The sequence below is a fragment of the Cyprinodon tularosa genome, unplaced genomic scaffold, assembly GCF_016077235.1.
Source record: "Cyprinodon tularosa strain WSP-4 unplaced genomic scaffold, ASM1607723v1 ctg750, whole genome shotgun sequence".
Lineage (NCBI taxonomy): Eukaryota > Metazoa > Chordata > Actinopteri > Cyprinodontiformes > Cyprinodontidae > Cyprinodon > Cyprinodon tularosa.
The window spans coordinates 197,592-212,796 of NW_024039508.1; the positions used below are offsets into that span (position 1 = coordinate 197,592).

A 15,205-nucleotide genomic window follows, 5' to 3' on the forward strand; every position below is an offset into this window, starting at 1 on the left:
TGCAAGAGCTAAATTGTTTATTTAGTTGTCTAAACAAAATTAAAAGTATTTTGTAGTCAAGGCGGGTATTTGGTTAGAATCTGAAGAAAGAGAGGAGGGACATAATCAACTGCTGCTTGAAGTCCAGATTCAGTGATGGTTTGAGGTGGCATGTCATCAGCTGGTGTTGGTCCACCAAGGTTTCTGGAGTAAAAAACAAACAAACAATTTTAATCCCTTAATCTAATGATTTTCCTTATCTTTTTATTTTTTTTGTAATGCTCTTTTAAAATCAAGTGTCTGACAACGTAGTAGAATTAATCCTATATTTTTATTCTTGTACCCATTTTTGCAATGAAACGGTTATGTAAATGTTTTCTTTAAAATAAATGTAACATTTAATTTTTTTTTATTTATAAGGTTTTTGTTTCTGGGGCCGTAGTCAGTCCTTTGCATTGAAAGAAAGCATCCTGGCGTGGTTCGCGTCCGAGAAAGGTCCTCAGCATGTCCATCCCGTCCACAGAGCCTCCAGCTTCTAGTATCACCTTTCTGTACTCCTTCCCAACCTGAAGAAAAACGCAAACACATTTAACACAATCCTAGATTAAGTTCAAATCAAAAGGGAAAGAGGGAATATAACCAACCAACCTTTGGGTTCATAATGCCTTCCTTTTTAAAACGACTGAAGAAAATGTCCATAGAGTAGACTTCACTCCACAGATAGCTGTAGTACTGACCATCGTATCCTCCTGCCAAGTGGCTGAAACTGGCTGTCATGTTGGTGCCTGGAAAAAAAGCACACACAAAAAGGCATGATTAAAGTAGATCCTTTAGAACATGAGTCAAACTCTTTAGACAAATTTTATTGTCATTTTGTACACATAGAGTGTATACAATTTAGATTTTTCCATTTATAGTGTGCATCAGTGATCACAATATAAACACTGTAGGAGAGACATGGTGCAAAAGGCATTGATGTGGAAGGTTCAGAGCAGTGCAAAAATAAATACATAAATATGGTGCAAAATGCAGTAGAAACACCGAGTTGAGTTCTATTTTAAAGATTCGCCATGTAGTGCAAGTATGATGTTTACAGTGTGATCCAGAGTCTCGAATCGTGGCTTGATTAGTTTTTAACAGTTCAACAGTATTATTGCAGCGGGGAAAAAGCTGTTGCAGAACCTGCTGGTCCTGCATTAGATGATGCGTAGCCTCTTCCCAGAGGGCAGCAAGGAGAACAGTCCGTGGTGGGGGGGTGAGGGGTCGCGGATGATGTTACGGGCTGAATCTGGCCCCTCATGGCAAATTATCCAGCTCTCAAGGGCCAGAAAATTTATGTCGTCATAAAATAGAGATAGACCCATACACTGAACATATTTTTCGGCATCATTTTCACCCATTCATTAGTGCATTCAGCAGCCATGCTTAAGATCATGTAAGGTGCATGTATTCCTTCCATTTGCTATCCATTGTTGTTTCATTTGTTTATTTTCATTTTTTATTTATATTGAGACGTGTGTAGCTATTATTTTAATCAGTGTGTAATTTTCATCATGTAAAGAAGAAAAAAAAAATTAGGGGCTTCATGAATTTACCCAAAAGTATCGGTAGCACATATCTATGATAGGTTAGACTACTGTCAGAATAATCAGCATCGGCCTTAAAAACCCCTCTATCAGTCAATCTCTACAGTAGAGGCATTTTCTCTTTAAAGTGTAAAAAGTAGCTTAAAAAGCTAAATAAATAAGGGTAAAGTTATGTTTCTTTGTAAAGCAAATTATGAAAACTAAAGTTTTATTTATATAGTTGAACCAGCCATTTTTAAGACCAGATGATGCTTTAGAAGAAGCAGGAATTTATTTTGAAAGTTTTCCTCCAGGTGTTACTACTTGTTAAATGTAATATAACTACATCAGAGATGATAAGAAAGGGGCCAAATGGAGACATTTGTTAAGGGTTAAGGTTAAAAAAACAACTTACTTTTAAGGTTTTTAATTCGTGTTTAAAATATACTCTTAAAAGCCCATATTAGGTCACTATATTTTTCAGAAATAGTTAAAAGCAGTCCATTGGACTTTGTTTCCAAGATTTGAAGATGATTCGCTTCCCATCCAAGAAGCTTTTTCAATTAAAAATGTCAGGAATAGCGCTGAGTTCGAGGTTTTATGCAGTAGCCCAACAAAACCTTGTTTATGTTTTGAAAACATGCAAATTGAAACGGATGAAGGGGTCCACCCCTTTGGAATGGGGGTCCTTTGGCTTATTTTGCTTGCCTGCAATGCCCCATACCCGTCTAAGTCTCTGAAAAGGGGGGTCGTTAAAGGGAATTGTTGGCCTGGCTAAATAGGTGAGGTCTTCCGCTCTCATGTACAGGGGCTGGGGATGCGATGATAACAGGAAGGGATCAACTCAATGGCTGCATTGTAGGTTTTTGAAAGCTGAAATCTGAGTCTACCCCTTCTGTTTAAGGTTGGCTTTTCTTTCTTAACATAGATTCTTTGTCCAAAATGTGAACATTCTGGTTCCTTAAAAAAATTTCCTTTGTCCATAAGGTGTAAATGTACTTCTACACATCTGTAATTCTGCGGTACATCTACACTTTATGGACAAAGGACATTCTTTTGAGGCAAAAGAAGCCCAACGACTCCCATTCCAAAAGGCCTCGTCCATTTTAATTTGTATGTTTTCAAAACAAAGTAAGGTTGTGATGGGCTACTGTATTAAAACTTGAACTCCACGCTATTCTTGACATTTTGAATGTAAAAAGCGTCCTGGATGGGAGGTAAAACGTCTTCAAACTTACTCCAGTCTATATGCTTAGTGGCTGTGACGTTAAAACCAATATACAGCAGATCTGTGGGAGCATAGTTTGACAGTAAAAAAATCAAATAAAAATTGGTTAATCCTAATCAAAACAATTAACCTATCTTGATTGCCATTAAAATGATTCCTACTTGGACTATTGCAAAACATTTCAAACAATATATATACAAGACCTACATAAATATGCGCAGATCTGTTATATATATTTATATACATAGAACAGCATTGTACTCTGAGCATGCAGCCATTTTCTGCTTTCTGCTTGCATGTTTGTTAACGCTGTTGCCTTGCAAGATCAAGATGAGCCACACAGACAGTCCATAGATGTCCAACTAGTCTTTCTTGAAATTATTAAATACCTTTAGAGAACTTGGTAAAATGTCACTGACACATTATCATAACTGCAATTTGATTTCCTGTTTTGTTTGCACAATTCATTATATAATCCTTTTATTGTAAAACATACATTTAAAGGTATCAGTGGTCTCTAACGTTAAAAATCTAGCAGTCGTTAATGTAACTGACCAGGTGTGGCAGGAACACCAAGGATGTCCTGGCAGTGCTGTGCAAACACCTCAGCAGTATCTGCACTTGGACAGGAGTGAAGAACCTGGTCCACTTTACTGAGGATGACCTGCCGCAGGTTCATCAGACCTAAAGAGGAGAAAAGCACTTTGATGGAGGCTTTCAGCTTAAATGTAGCAGAGAGTTTCAGATCTTGGAGAATTTGGAGCGTCTGACCTGTGTTTGCCACTCTGGATGCAATCAGTTTGTCCAGCAAATCGTCCGGGACTGGCGTCCCATCCTTGTAGTGACCCGACATCCTTCGCAGAGGCTCCTTTTCCCAAACCCAGTTCTCCAGCATCTGGGACGGCACTTCTACAAAGTCTGTGTCCACCAGAGTACCACTGAACTCTGAGAAAGTGGTCTGAGCCACACAAACACAGGAGGAGTTTATCCTCAGTTGCCAGAATAAGAACAAAAAATATAATAAACCAAACCATGCATGGCAGCTAGTTTAACACTGTCTGTTGAGGGAATTTGCACCTTAGAGCAGAGCTCATGCATCACATGACCAAACTCATGGAAATACGTCTCCACCTCATGGTGCTGGAGGAGAGAGGGCCAGCCTTTTCTGGGCTTTGTAAAGTTGGCCACCATAACGGCCACTGGAAGTCTGCGTTTTCCATCAGGCCCTCTGCAGCCTGGCAGGAGGCCAAAGCAAGCAGCGTGGCCATATTTCCCTTCCCTGAAGAAAAACAGTCAGGTTTTACAACTAGTGAGAAAATAAAAAAGAAAGCTCATAAAGCTGTAGTTCACCTTGGATGCAGGTCCAGGTAGAATTGTCCGATTTCTTCCTCCGTCTCAGCGTCACGGGCTGAGTAAAGCTTAACATCTTCGTGCCAGACTTGAGCACACTCAACCTCTTGGAAGATGAGACCCAGCAGCTCCTGGTAGATACTAAACAGCCCTTCTGTCACCACCTCCAGGGGGAAATACTCAATCAGTTTGTCCTTGTTTACAGCAAACTTGCACTGCTCCACTTGGTTCATGTAGTAGGGCAAATCCCAGGCATTGATCCGCCCATCAAACTGGTAGCCCTTCATCAAGCACTCCCTCTTCTTCAATGCAAGGATGTACTTTCTTTCTTTGTCTCCGATGGGCTTTAATCTCTCATAGAATGCATCTGAAAAAGATTGGTGAAAAACCCTAAGGACTCCAAGCTCTAATTCTGCTGTTATTATCTAAATGTTTTCTGTGCCCTGCTAATTTTTGCCCCACTACCACTAAATAATTCATTTTTAACTTTATGAACTAAAAAAAATTAATATATTTGAACAAATACAAACTATATAATTTGGGGAATGTTACTTTTAAGCTCAGAATACGGAGGAATATATAAGTTCAAATTAGTTCAATCTTAACCTTACCAAAATGAGCTGAAAACTAGTTTAGCTTATTATTTTTCCCATGAAAAAGAAATTATCCAAATGTTTGTCCATCATAATCCATAGATAAAATGACAACAGATTGCATGCAAAAAAATAAATAATAACACTTTGCTTTTTAAATATCTTATTAGTTCGACAAGGCCGATAATGTTAATTCCAAGTTAAAACTTTTACATTTGAGAAATCTAAATTGTTAGATTTTGAAATAAATAAAATTTGTCCTTAAATCAAGAAAAGGGTTTAAAAAATTCTCTTGGAGAGAACATTTCCAACTATAGGGGGTGCCATGGATGCAAAAAAGTCATTGAGGTTCACTTCATGCACTTGTTTGTTATTTCTGCAAGGAATGATAAACAAGTTTCTATTTGTCAAACTATTTCGAACAATTTTATTATAAATACACATCAATCAGCAAAAGTATCCATTTAGTTTAACAAAAAAAAAAAATTTGTGTATATATTTTGCTGAGTTGTGAACCTTTTTAAAAGATCCAATTAAAATAAACATCCCTGTATTTTTTTCTTTTTTTTTTTTGATTAATGTCTAACAGCCATAGAGACCAGTTTCTCCCCAGTCATTAAGCCTTTCTCTCTAGAGACGCGGTTTGGTGCAGTCTCACTCCCCAGATGCTGGAGCTCTAAAGGTCGACTGTGTAGTAACTGTAGTCACTGAGGCCTCCTAATGTTATTGGTTCATACACTGGTAATCTCCAAACCCCCATTACAACAATATGAATGTGTTTTAAATCTGATTCGGATCTTTTTAAATCACATTTGTTATTTTAAAACACAGGCCTGACCTTATCCCCATGTATATAGTTGTATATAGAATAGAATAGAAAATCCCTTTATTGTCCCCACAAAATTCTGATATTTACAGCAGTAAAAAAACATTATAGAAAAAAATAGTCACACAAATGTGGACTTAAGAAAAAATTTATAAGAATAACATAAAAGTGAAGCGTTTAATAAAAACAATACAATATTGTAGTGTAAAGTGTTTTAACAATATAAAACTGGCCACCTGGGGAATAAATAACCATCATACAGCTATGGATATAAAAAGATATATAAAATAGATATAATACAGTTCTATACACAACATTTATCCTTAACGATGCACAATATATCAGCATTTACCTAGGTTTCAGACGACATTATAGTTTTTTCTTTTATATATCATTACCTTTCCAATAATTAAAAGCTTTCTATTAATATTCCATATTTAATTCTATCTTGCTTCAGTTTATGTATGCATTTCTGGAAGGGAGGGGGTTGACCATGCGTCATTTTATTTAAGTTTCAATGCAGGTTGTTTAATAAAAGTCTGAGCAAAGCCATTCAGAGATCTTCTCCAGCTGTTCTGGGGGAAGCCTGAGGTGTTTAAAGGTCATGCGAGAGTAACAGTCCCTGTTTCCATTGGGACAGGCTGGAACACCTCAGGAGAAAGGGTGTCAGGGGTATAATCTGGACGCCTGAGTCCCTTCAGCTGACTCTTCCTGATGTGGAGGAGCAGCAGCTCTACTCCGAGCAGCAATCGGCTTTTAGTGACAGTGGGAACAGCTCTTTGACCCGTGTCAACTTGGGTGAAACGACTCGGCAAGCAACCCAGGTTACAATGTCTTTCAAACGGCTCAGATCTGATCGGTATACAGTGGGAACATCAGACCAGAGTTGACCCGAAACACCCTGCTACATTCGATAAAAATAGCGCAGCACTGGTGAGATAGATTCAGTGGGGCAAAAGAACAAAACAATGAAGCGCAACCTTTAACCCCACACTGCTCCCCAGGCACCACACAATGACAGCCCACTGCTCCCCAAAGAGATGGGTTAAATGCACAGAGTGAATTTGCCCATTGTGAGACAATAAAGGGATTTACATTACATTACATAATGACAATATCAATCCTAACCCGGCATGATGGCGTCGCTAGACATGCAGCAGAGTGGGGACAAAGGCCACCTGTTTGAAAAACCTGTATTAACCTGCCAGTTTAAGTGGGAAAGAGGCTTAAAGGGATCATATAATTATTCTATAGGGTATTTGGTGCTGGTTCTTAAGGTCTCTGAATAGGGTCTGTAACATTGGTTGGGCTGAAACTGGCATATTTGCTGTTCTATAAGTCCTAATGCAAGCCTTGTTATAAGCCCTACAATGAAACAACAGGTTTTCTTCTTTTTATGGTATGCTCATGAATATTTAGATGAGCTGTGCGCTGATTGGTTGGTTTACAACGAGCAAAGCTGGTGAGCAACAATGCATCATAGCAACAAGCACTCACTCACTGAAACATCGAAATTGTTGATATGGTAGGGTGACCAGACGTCCTCTTTTTACCGGACATGTCCTACTTTTCATACCTAAATCATTCTAGATTTTGGTCGGCTATAGTGCAGCAGAACCAAGCCATGAGCTCCGGGGCTGGTCCGGGAACCCTGATGGACACCAGCGGGGGACAGAGCGACCGAACCCGACCTGGTGACGGTAGGCTGGACAACGGCGGCCCCGTACTACCCCAACACCTGCCTTACCGGGCAGGCGGGGGAAAGCATACCGTGACCAGGTTGGGTTTGGTCGCTCCTTTCCCCAGGGTTCCGGACCAGCCCTGGAGCTGATCTCTTGGTTTGAATGACCTGTCCAGTCAGATGCCCCCCTCCTCCAAGATTTTGAAAGCTGTCTTCAGTAAAATGCGTAGAGCAAATGAACAGCTGAGCATCAAACTTTGCAGGGATCTTCTGATAGAAAAAAATAATCCATGCCTGCCGGGTGTTCGGATCCTTGGGAAGACTGTGAAAATGTTCCCCATTCTCCATGCAGCCTGGAACACTGCATTTACGCCCGTGGTTCTGGCTCATTTTCAATAGAGAAACTGCCTGCTTTGTAATTCTTGTAAAAGTAAACCCAATTGTAGGCTAAACAGTTAACTGGTGTCTTACATCTACCTCAATTCATGTTCTTGGGCCATAGACCAGTGGGCTGGTCTGTATGTCAATTTGGGGGCGTGACAAAAGTACAGGTCAGAACCAAATAAGGCAAAATCCCAGACTTTACATCAATTTGGTGGTTCGTTTCATTTCGCCCGTTTTATGGTGGAAGTTTAGAATTGTGAGATTTGCAGAGAAAGGAGGTGTTGATGGAGTTTGAACTTCTCTGTACACTGAACTATCGTTATTTATCTATGACTGTGTAAACTCTATTTTGCGTACTATGACCCCTGTGAGTGCTTGCCTGCCTAGCGTTGTATCCAGGATCTTGTTTGAATTTAACCCAGATATGATGGCTGTAGGAGAGGGGAATGTCTGCTGGTGGGATGTGGTGTCAGAGTACCTATAAAGTCCGACACGTTTCTTGCATTTTTAGCCATGTTAATCTCCAGCACATAGTTTGCGTGGCTGCTGTAACCCAGTAAGTCTGCCACCTTTGCCCTCAGTTGGATTAGCTGCTCAAGGATCACCGTGTTTGCCTGGAAAAAAATATATTTAAAAAAAATCCTAAATAAGGGGAAACTATACTATACTATACTATACTATACTATACTATACTATACTATACTATACTATACTATACTATACTATACTATATTTAAAAAAAGAAGAGGATTATACCTATTTCTGTGGCAGGCAACTTTAAAAACACTCATAACCTCTCCATCCAGCATCACGCTTACAGCACCATGGTCATAAGTAGCAGAGCTCACCTGTTTGCACCTGCTGTGAAATGCTGTTTCCATCTTCCTCCGGGTCTCAGGGTTATGACACCTTTTCATCAGGGGGTAGTAATGCGGATACTCCAGCGTCACTTTATACTTCCCCTCTGCTGTCCTCTCTAGACCGTTTAAATAGCTATCAGCAAGCCCTCCTTCACAAGATGAATAAGAAGAGAGTGAACGTTTTGAGCACCTCTGCATCAGACAGCAAGTCCTGCAAACACGCTTACCTAATTCATGCTCAGAAAAAACGAGGAAGGTGTTGTCCTCATTCAGATTCCTGTTAAACTCTATGGAGAGCTCACTGATCAGTTTGGAGGTTTCTTTTACTTCCTTGGGATAAACGATGGGGGAAACGGCAAGACAATCATAGAGGTTTAATAAACGTAGTCAATGCCTTATAAAGAATCGTCATCAGATAGCATAGCATTTATCAAACCAAACAGAATATAAAAAAAACTTTAAAGTCAAAAATTAAAAAAACACTGATGAGATAAAAAAACAAAAACAAATTAAGATCCACAATCGAACCTCAAAAAGATAATTTATCTAAATAAATGAGCAGCACTTTTACAGTGCTGAAGTGCTGAAGTGCTTTTAAGTCAGAGTTAAAAACCAATTTGTTTAGAACTGCCCTGTTGAAGTTTAACTGCTAACTGGGGTATTAGCTTAAGGTTGTTATCCAACTATTTTAATTTCTTTATCATGATTTTTTTTTTCTGCTATTTTGTGGTCCAAATACTTGTTTTACAAATTTTTGCTTTTATTCTGCTTTTATTTTTCTTCTATTTTATTATCTAATTCATGCAAAGTACTTTAAAATGCTTTGCCTTAATGTGAACTGCTGGCTGCTGAATAAAAGAGAAGATGAATTGTTCCTATTCCCAGCAGCCTAGAATTGAAACCAAGTGATTTCCGGAAAAGATTTTAGATCTCCAAATAGTTTATGGAGTGAATCTTTTTTCCCAAAAAACAGGTTTTATAAAAATAAATAAAAAAAATGCAATGCAGAAATGAAACTTTCACAAACTTATCAATAAAAAAAAATAAAGGTTTTGAGAGTACCTTAACTGTTAATATATATTTTTTTCAAACTTTATTTTTTAAATATCTTTTTAAAATCTTTAGATTTTCAAAATCGGGTTTTAAGATCACATCTACGTACTTCCCTTTAAGCCCAATGCAAAAGTGAGCTTTTGGATTTGGGCAGAGCTCATCTAAATATTCATGAGCATACCATAAAAGGAAGATAAACTGAAATGAATATAATCTGTAAAACTTAATGTGATAAAAAAAAATGAAAAAAGATATTGGGAAAAAATAAAATAACCAGCAAAGTTACTCTTAAAAATTTTCTTTTTTCCAAAGTGTTATTTCTGGTTTGCATTGCAACATATTTGCCTTTAATAATAATAAAATAGGATTCCCATAGATGATCAAATTCTTAAATCTTTATGGAAATATGAACAGACTGAGAAAATGTCTTTTCTCATCAACGTTGCTGATGAATGTCTGTGTTAGACAGGAGTTTACCTGCTGAATCTCTTTAGATAGGTGCAGTCCTTTCCTCTGGCCTAATCTAACCAATCCGTCTAACAATCTCTTTTCTTCAGATGCAGGAGTGTCTTCAAACTTTTTCTACAAAAACATATCACAGAAACATCTGATTTGTGGATTCAATTGTTCATACGAAAACTCAGCTGAGATGTGGTTGTAGTATTTTCAGGTCAAATATTGACAGGAAGTAAACCTGCAAGGCTATCAAACGCTCGAACACGTCTTCCCTCATGCTGATCTCTACGTCAAACTCAGACAGTTTCTTGTCTGCCTCTGTGCTCGCCGACCGAACCTCCTTATTGGGACAAATGAACTGGGGGAAGTCGAGAACGTGACGTGACGCTAGGGATGAGAGAATGAAACACAAACCTCAAAAATATACAAACTAAGCACATTTTATAAAAAAAAAGAAAAAAGAAAAGTCCACTGAAAATGATGGATTAGTGTTTGTGGTCTTTGTTCTGTTTATTACTTGCCAAATGTTCTAAAAAATGAAAAGCAAAAGATCAATAATACATTTATTAATTCATCCTGACTGGTTGCTGATTTTTTTTATTTATTTTTTTTACATTTGTGAGCAAAACCTGAAATTTAATTGATACATTGTCTGACTAGAGTCAAGGGAAAGCTTCTGTTTCTATTAGAACTGCCTAAAGAAGTGTGTGATCATAAGATTATTTAAAAAAAAATTAGATTTTTAACTCTCTTGATTCTTTTCATTGTTTTTCTTAAGTTGTTTTGTTAGGCATCACTGTCCTTTGGATAACCCTGTATGGGCAAAGCCTTAGATGTCTAACTGGTGGACAGCTAACATCTGCCTTCAACACTGAGGCTGACAAACCAAATTGGTCCAGGTTCTGGAACAACAGAAAAAAAAACACAAACAGGTCCAAATTATACCTCCTCCTCCACATGTCACAGCTGGAATTACATATTTTTGTTAATAAGCCATTTTTCCTTTAGAATATGACTGATAATTCCAACTTTGGTCGAAATTGTCTCAAAACATTGTTCCGAAAAGATTTTCGTAGACTTAAATCAACTTTTTTTAACCAAAATTATGCCTTATTAAAGAGAGCATAGGTTCTCCAGTCAATCATTTCAAACCAGTCGTTTATTTGACTAATATTTCATATTTTTCACACGTAACAAGCTTACTTTAAGACTTTAGAATCTGAGGTTGGGGGCTTATGGGCTAAACGCTGAAAAGTTTGACCATGAGGTAAATTTGTTATAATGCTCATGGCAGAATAGTATTTGTCTTAAATGTTTGTCACTCCCACTTTGCGCAGTTTTGGACCCTTAACTTATTTGGAACGAGTGTTGTATTCCCTCCCAGACTAATGGAAAACATCAACCTCTTCATTGCTGATGCTTTTCCTGCTTGGCATTGTGTTAATGTACCACAGTAGACTTAAGATCAGCAAAATGCCAAAACTTCAGCTTTTATAGGTGTTCAGTCTTGCTGTTGAATGAATTAATCAGGTGCATTTGATTAGCTCCACCTGGCTGCTGCTTTGACTCTTAAATCAAATGGGTCCAGCAGAGGCTGGGCTGTTTTTCACTCTATAGACAGCATCACAAAAGCTCTTTTTCCACTTGACAGCTAGTGATTACAGGGGAAAAGCAGACAAGATGAATGCAAAATTAGTTCTTTAAAAGACTATCTGAGCAAATTCAATTCACCTTCGGGCTCTGCACTCACATGCATAATCCAGCTTAGCATTAGCCAAGGCTTCCAGTGTGTTTCCAGCTGATACGCTTTCAATGGGCAGAGATCCAACAACATCGTAGACCTTCTTTACTCTGGCTATCAAGCTGTCTGTCATGGTCCTGATCTCATCTGGGGAAAGATCCCATCTCAGTGGATTCCTGTCATTTCCAGCTTGGGAGCAGTCTCTGGCCGATGTCACAGACGCCTGAGGAATCTTCATTCTTAGCTGGTGTTTGGAGAACCTCAACAAAAAAATAGTTTCAGTTTAATTTCTATGTGCAGAAATGTATGGAAACATACTAGAGATAAACACATAAAACTTCTACATGCTTTGATGCACATACACAGTTTCCCCTAACTGACTGATTTGATGTTATATACTTAATAAAGAACCACTACAACCTGTTAAAATGGCAGAGTTTAACTGCTGTTAATGTGGAAGTCTGGTACCATCCTGATGCATTGAATTTCAGACACGCTGTTCCAACTTTTAAGGGCGTGTCAGTTAAAATTGACAATTTAAGTTAAAGTGGAGGATGTTCTTTTTTAGGGTGGATCATCAAAATAAGTGGTCCTCCTAATTGTCAATCATTTTGGTGATATGTTTACCTAAGGCCGTTCTACATGCTCGTCCCCATTTTCACTTACCGGTGGTGAGTCTGACAGAGTGAAAAAATTGCAAATCTTCTTTTGTAAAGTAAGCTTGTATGAGCGATGCAAACAGCAACTTTTAAACATAGCGTGCAAAGAGATGAAATTGGCTTGTGCATGCTCTCACATGCATATGCATTTTTTTTTTAAAGTGGAGAGGGCGGGTCTTTTCAAAAATTCACTAAAATCCTGCACTATACCTTTAAGAAAATGGAATATTTGACTTCTGAGGATAAACGAAACACACCATTACCCTTAAAAGTTTCTGTTAGGCAAAAAAAGACACAGCCCTCATCTGATAAGATACATGTTGGCTTTTTCTGATGTGGGAATTAATCTAAAAGGGTGAATGTGGCCTCGTCTTTTCAAGAAACTCTTACGAATTTGCACTTAACCAAAAAACTAAATCCATCAAATTTTCCATTTATGAAAATCTAATTTTTGTAGAAATCTATTATTTTTTTCCCCCATACCCCCATACCTCAGGTTGACGTCAGTTCATCACCTTGTCTTTTTCAGATTTATACCTCTAACTGACAGACTAGCTAACTGAGTGACACTAACTGCAAAAATGTAGTTTCTTATATTTTCATTGTTTGTTGTGAAACACTGTTTTATAAGGAGCTTTGTTGCACCTTAGACTGAGGTATCCACTCAAAGGAGTTCACTGAAATAAAAGCTGATTTTTTAAGGTAATGTTTTTATAATGAAACTAACGGGAGAAATAAAAAATATTAACCTGATTTTGTAAGAAAAAAAAATAGTATATTTTTAAACTCTCTGGTTTGTTAATGTGCTGGGGCCTGTTTCAATAAGGAAGTTCAACCAACTCTGAGTTAAAACTTGAACTCTGAGTTGACTTATCCTGAGATTGGAAACTCTGAGTTTTGGGTTTCAGAACAGCTGAAATGAGTTAGTTCAATCAACTCTAAATTGACTGACTCTGAGTTAAGCGCGTGCACCACAACTATAAAAAAGCCATTATCAATGGAGCACAGATATTACGAGTCACAATGGCAACAGCGTCAGACAAAAAAAGGTGTGCATATTTCTCACCAGCAGAACTGGATGTGCTTATGCAAGTATATGCAGAATTTGAACATGTATTTAAAAAAAAAGCAACACGGCTGCAGCGGCGAAGGAGAGAGAGTTAGCTTGGGTGAAAATAGCTGCTAGAGTCAATGCGTAAGTTTACATTTTAATTACTTTTATACAGTGTTGGGTGTAATGAATTAAGTTACTTAAGTCATATAAATACTTTAATTAAATTAAAGACTATAAAACAATAGTGGATTTAATATCAAATTTTAAAAGGAATATTTTGATTTGAACTTTCTCCCTCTAGTTACACACTTTGGTCAATTTAAGATTAATTCATGCAATTGAATATTGTTTATTTGAAAGCATTAGAAGTGCAGTTTCTTGTCTCTCCTTGTATTGTTCAAGTGGTTGAGGTTGATTTGGGATTTAGAAAGTAATTAATAAGTAAGTAAAACAAATTAGTAAGTAGACTAATACTTTCTAGAGACAGTAATTATTACATTAATCTAATTAGACTTGTTGAAGATAAAATTTGTAGTTAGTAATTAAGAACTATTTTAGAGTAACTTACCCAACTGTTATAATATCAGAGGTGAAACTGGAAGAACAGTATTTTATTAAACCTAATTTAGTTTTCATGGATAGGTGCAATCCTGCAGGCATCAAAAGAACACGGCAGCAGCTGAAAATGAAATATAAAAACATACTTCAAGCAGGTAAGCCTTGAGCATATCATGGGAGTAGAGTAGCTACCTGGCTTTACAAACAGGATCATCCATAAAAGGACATGCCATTTCATTTCCTTTGATGCGCTCTACGTGACTGAAATGTGTACAATGAATATGTCCCCAAAGAATCAATGAGGTGTTTAAACACCACTTCCTCTTTAAAAAAGGGGAGGAGACCAAAATAAACTCTGGATTTTCTGAAGAAAACCTGCTCTCGACCAGGTTAGGTTCACAGAGTAAATTGCCATGGTAACTGACTCTGAGTATAAGTTACCTCTCTTTCAGAAACGGGCTTGACTTACTCTGCTTTCTCAGGTTTAACTTACCTCCCTTTCTGAAACAGAAAACCTAGAGTTTCCCTCATTTCAGGGTTAACAAACTCAGAGTTTTCACTTAACCTCCTTTCTGAAACAGGCCCCTGGTCTAAAGTGGTCTGCTGTCAGATTCCAAAACACTGAAGAAGACTGCTTATATTTGCTACAGTGCAGGGCTGGCAGTTTCTAAACCTGGAAGTTACAGGACTAGCGCCCCTAGTGGCCAGAACTTACACAGCATTGCAAGCTTGTCTTGCTGAGCTCCCCTTTGGTTTACAGGACAGTTTTTCCTCCCCTTCACCAAACTTTTCAATCAATGAACAATAAAAAGTCTGCAGTAAAATGATCATTCCAATAAAATAAATACATCTTCCTTTAAATAACAAAACTAACACATTTAAAGTGTTTGTTTTATTAAGTTCAACAATTTCTTTTACTGTGTAAAAGAATTCAACATTATTGTCATTGCATTTAAAAAAAGCCTCTCAAAATGTGTCATTTGCTCAGTTTCAAGCCCACCACACCTGCAATTACACAGCAACTCCTCAAAGCATTTCCCTATTTGGAGAACCACTAAATTAAACAGTTATACAATTAAAGTAACGTCTGTATATCTGGTTTTATCTGGCACCCTAAAAGTAAAACCAGGGATTCAAATTGCATCAGACATGTCTGTAAAAAATCATGATTATCCCTTCCAGCTGTGAAAGGAAGACGATCAAAATGGGATATAACAG

General features: G+C 37.7%; 1 protein-coding gene across 3 annotated transcripts in view; it reads right to left on the bottom strand.

The window, feature by feature from the left end:
- Nucleotides 1–15,205, bottom strand: part of nln (neurolysin (metallopeptidase M3 family)) — a 17,525-nt gene continuing 2,320 nt past the window's right edge. For 2 of the 3 annotated variants that reach the window (XM_038270117.1, XM_038270116.1), the window contains exons 2-13: nucleotides 11,726–11,976; nucleotides 10,214–10,362; nucleotides 9,997–10,101; nucleotides 8,694–8,796; nucleotides 8,455–8,615; nucleotides 8,085–8,220; nucleotides 4,123–4,489; nucleotides 3,850–4,051; nucleotides 3,544–3,730; nucleotides 3,328–3,456; nucleotides 628–764; nucleotides 1–545 (exon numbers count right to left, since the gene is read on the bottom strand). In XM_038270117.1, coding sequence (XP_038126045.1) covers nucleotides 393–545; nucleotides 628–764; nucleotides 3,328–3,456; nucleotides 3,544–3,730; nucleotides 3,850–4,051; nucleotides 4,123–4,489; nucleotides 8,085–8,220; nucleotides 8,455–8,615; nucleotides 8,694–8,796; nucleotides 9,997–10,101; nucleotides 10,214–10,362; nucleotides 11,726–11,954 — 2,058 coding nt within the window. In that variant the 5' untranslated portion in view covers nucleotides 11,955–11,976 and the 3' untranslated portion in view covers nucleotides 1–392. Of the gene's footprint in view, nucleotides 546–627; nucleotides 765–3,327; nucleotides 3,457–3,543; nucleotides 3,731–3,849; nucleotides 4,052–4,122; nucleotides 4,490–8,084; nucleotides 8,221–8,454; nucleotides 8,616–8,693; nucleotides 8,797–9,996; nucleotides 10,102–10,213; nucleotides 10,363–11,725; nucleotides 11,977–15,205 lie in introns of those variants that run through there. The other variant, XM_038270118.1, reaches the window with a different exon arrangement.